At 45.8% G+C, this 2,321-nt stretch overlaps 1 protein-coding gene across 1 annotated transcript in view; it reads right to left on the bottom strand.

Annotated features, from left to right (window-relative positions):
- Positions 1-1,224, bottom strand: part of MFAP1 (microfibril associated protein 1) — a 17,981-nt gene extending 16,757 nt beyond the window's left edge. Inside the window, exon 1 of the mRNA XM_008059607.2 lies at positions 915-1,224. Within this exon, the coding sequence (XP_008057798.1) occupies positions 915-993 (79 nt within the window). The 5' untranslated portion in view covers positions 994-1,224. The remainder of the gene's footprint in view (positions 1-914) is intronic.
- Positions 1,225-2,321: the final 1,097 nt, after the last annotated feature.

The following is a 2,321-nucleotide window of genomic DNA, read 5'->3' as shown; positions in this document are numbered from 1 at the left end:
AAAAAAAAAAAAAAAAAAAAAAGAATGGGAGTACTAGATAACAAGGCTTAAAGTTATAGTAATTAAAATAGTAAGTCACTGGTTCAGGAAGTACAAAAAGACCAAAAGACAGAGAGCAGAGAAACAAACTTATATAAGAACTTAAGTATAATACAGAAGTGACCTTAAAAATTAGCAGAGAATGGATGGGGTAGTCAATCAGTAGAGGAGGGACAACTGGCTAACCACAGAGTAAATAGTAAAATTAGACCTCTAACTTCCACCATACAACAAAATATTCCAGATGAATTAAAGACCCAGGTAGGAAAAACATAAATATATTTACATTCCCTACTGGACTGTAACCTCCTTAAGAGTCTATCTTATATAATAGTGTATTCAACCCTATTTAGCATATACAAATACTTGTAGAGATGAGGGCTCGCCAAGTTGCCCAGGCTGGTCTAAAACCCCTGAGTTCAGGCAATCCTCTCACCTCCGCCTCCCAAAGTCCTGGGATTACAGGTGTCAGTCACCGCGCCCGGCCAGTACATTTTAAAAAGAAAAAATAAGGAATATTATATTCCAGTGTCCTCACTGAAAAAACTCTTTAGCCTGGCGCTCTAAACAGGTATGGTGTTCCTTCCTCCATTTGCACTCATTGAAATCCTACCTATCCTTTAAAGATCTTTTTCTATTAGTCATTTGTGGAGGTTAAGGGACGACGGATGCTGTATATAAGAGCAGACAGGTCACAGGAACACGATCAGATACAAATAGGTTCCAACCACTTATGGGGGTAGGAGGGTCGAAGAATCTGTGGGGGCTGGGTCTTAAGGATCGGCGGGGCAGGAGCGGTCGGCTCGGGAGAGATTTGAAGGATGCTGGGCAGGAAGGAGGTAAGATGCGACTGAAAGAGGGGAGCAGTACAGTACCTTTCTCATTGCGAACTGGGACGGCCCCAGCCGTAGACTGAATGGGCGGCTGCTTCATGAGTGCGCTTGGGACCGACATGTTGATGGCAGCGGCGGTGGTTCCCGAAACCTGACTGATTCCAAACACTGAACACCAACAACGTCAACGAACAGAAAAACTCCTTTCCTCCTAGTTCCCCGAACACTGCTGCGCGACTGATAGAGAAACCTCCTAGGGTGAGCTAGATAAACCGGAAATGCGTGAAGAGGGGATTGTGGGACGGTGGAGGCCGCTTGGGCGCCACGGCTTGAAAGTCGACTCTGTTACTGCGCATGTTCACAGGCTGCCCTCGAGTCCTCAGTATTGCCGGATTTGGACTTTGCTGTTAAGTCACTGCGGTGAGGAAGGTCTGAATGAAAGGTTTCATGTGTTAGCTTGGTTTGACGCCAAGTAAAACGGGGTAGTGATGAGTAAGAAACTGAGGCGATAGTGAAATACTGTTTTCTAGATTGTTGATAGTTCGGAAGAATTAGTTTGATAGAGTAAAGATCTGGCCAAAGGCACCTGATTAGTTCTGTTGATGAGGCCAGGGTGGGCTGTGGCGCAGTGTTTCTTGTCACACAGGGCAGATGGTGGTGGTTTAGGCTAGTGACAAAAACAAAAAAACTTCCCCGGGGGCTGGGATATTACCTGAAATCCCACCACTCCACTTTTTTTTTTTAATGTGGGGTACAATTCAGAGTTAGGCACACAAATGGTCATTATGCAGGTACCCTTGTTGATGAGGCGTTCTCCCCCACCCCTCAGCAGTTTCTCACTACTGCCAATCCCTTTCTTATAGTATGAAAATTGTTCAAGGTCCGCTTATGAGTGAGAACATGTCAATACTCCACTATTTTTTTTTTTCTTGAGTTGGAGTCTCACTGTCGCCCAGACTGGAGTGCAGTGGCCGCTCCCGGCCACCACAGCCTCAACCTGCTGGGCTCCGGGGATCTTTCCGCCTCAGCCTTCCCAGTAGCCGGAACTACAGGCGTGCGCTACCACGCCCGGCTGATTTTTGATTTATTGTAGAGATGAGGTCTCGCCAAGTTGTCCAGGCGGGTCTCGAGCCTACGGGCTCAGGCATTATACTCACCTCAGCCTCCCAGGCGCGGGATTACAGGCTGAGCCATCAAGCCCGGCCAACACTCCACTTTTAGACTTTCAAGTTCTTTCAGTTTCTAGAGACCTATTAAAATGCATTCCAGGCTATCAAGTGTTTGTATTTAAGTTCCTGAGTAATTATTTAGTACTTGTGTTTACTGTGCTTAGGGAATCTGAAAGGATTATGGAATATTGTTTAAAGACCTGTGTCCTGAAGAAGCTTGCATCTTTTTTTTTTTTTTTAGTTGGAGTCTCACTCTGTCGCCCAGACTGGAGTGCAGTGG

Source organism: Carlito syrichta, unplaced genomic scaffold (genome assembly GCF_000164805.1).
Source record: "Carlito syrichta isolate Samal-C Ts95f unplaced genomic scaffold, Tarsius_syrichta-2.0.1 Scaffold304305, whole genome shotgun sequence".
Classification (NCBI taxonomy): domain Eukaryota; kingdom Metazoa; phylum Chordata; class Mammalia; order Primates; family Tarsiidae; genus Carlito; species Carlito syrichta.
Note: the sequence above shows the minus strand (reverse complement) of the source record. Positions and strands in the feature narration are given on the sequence as shown.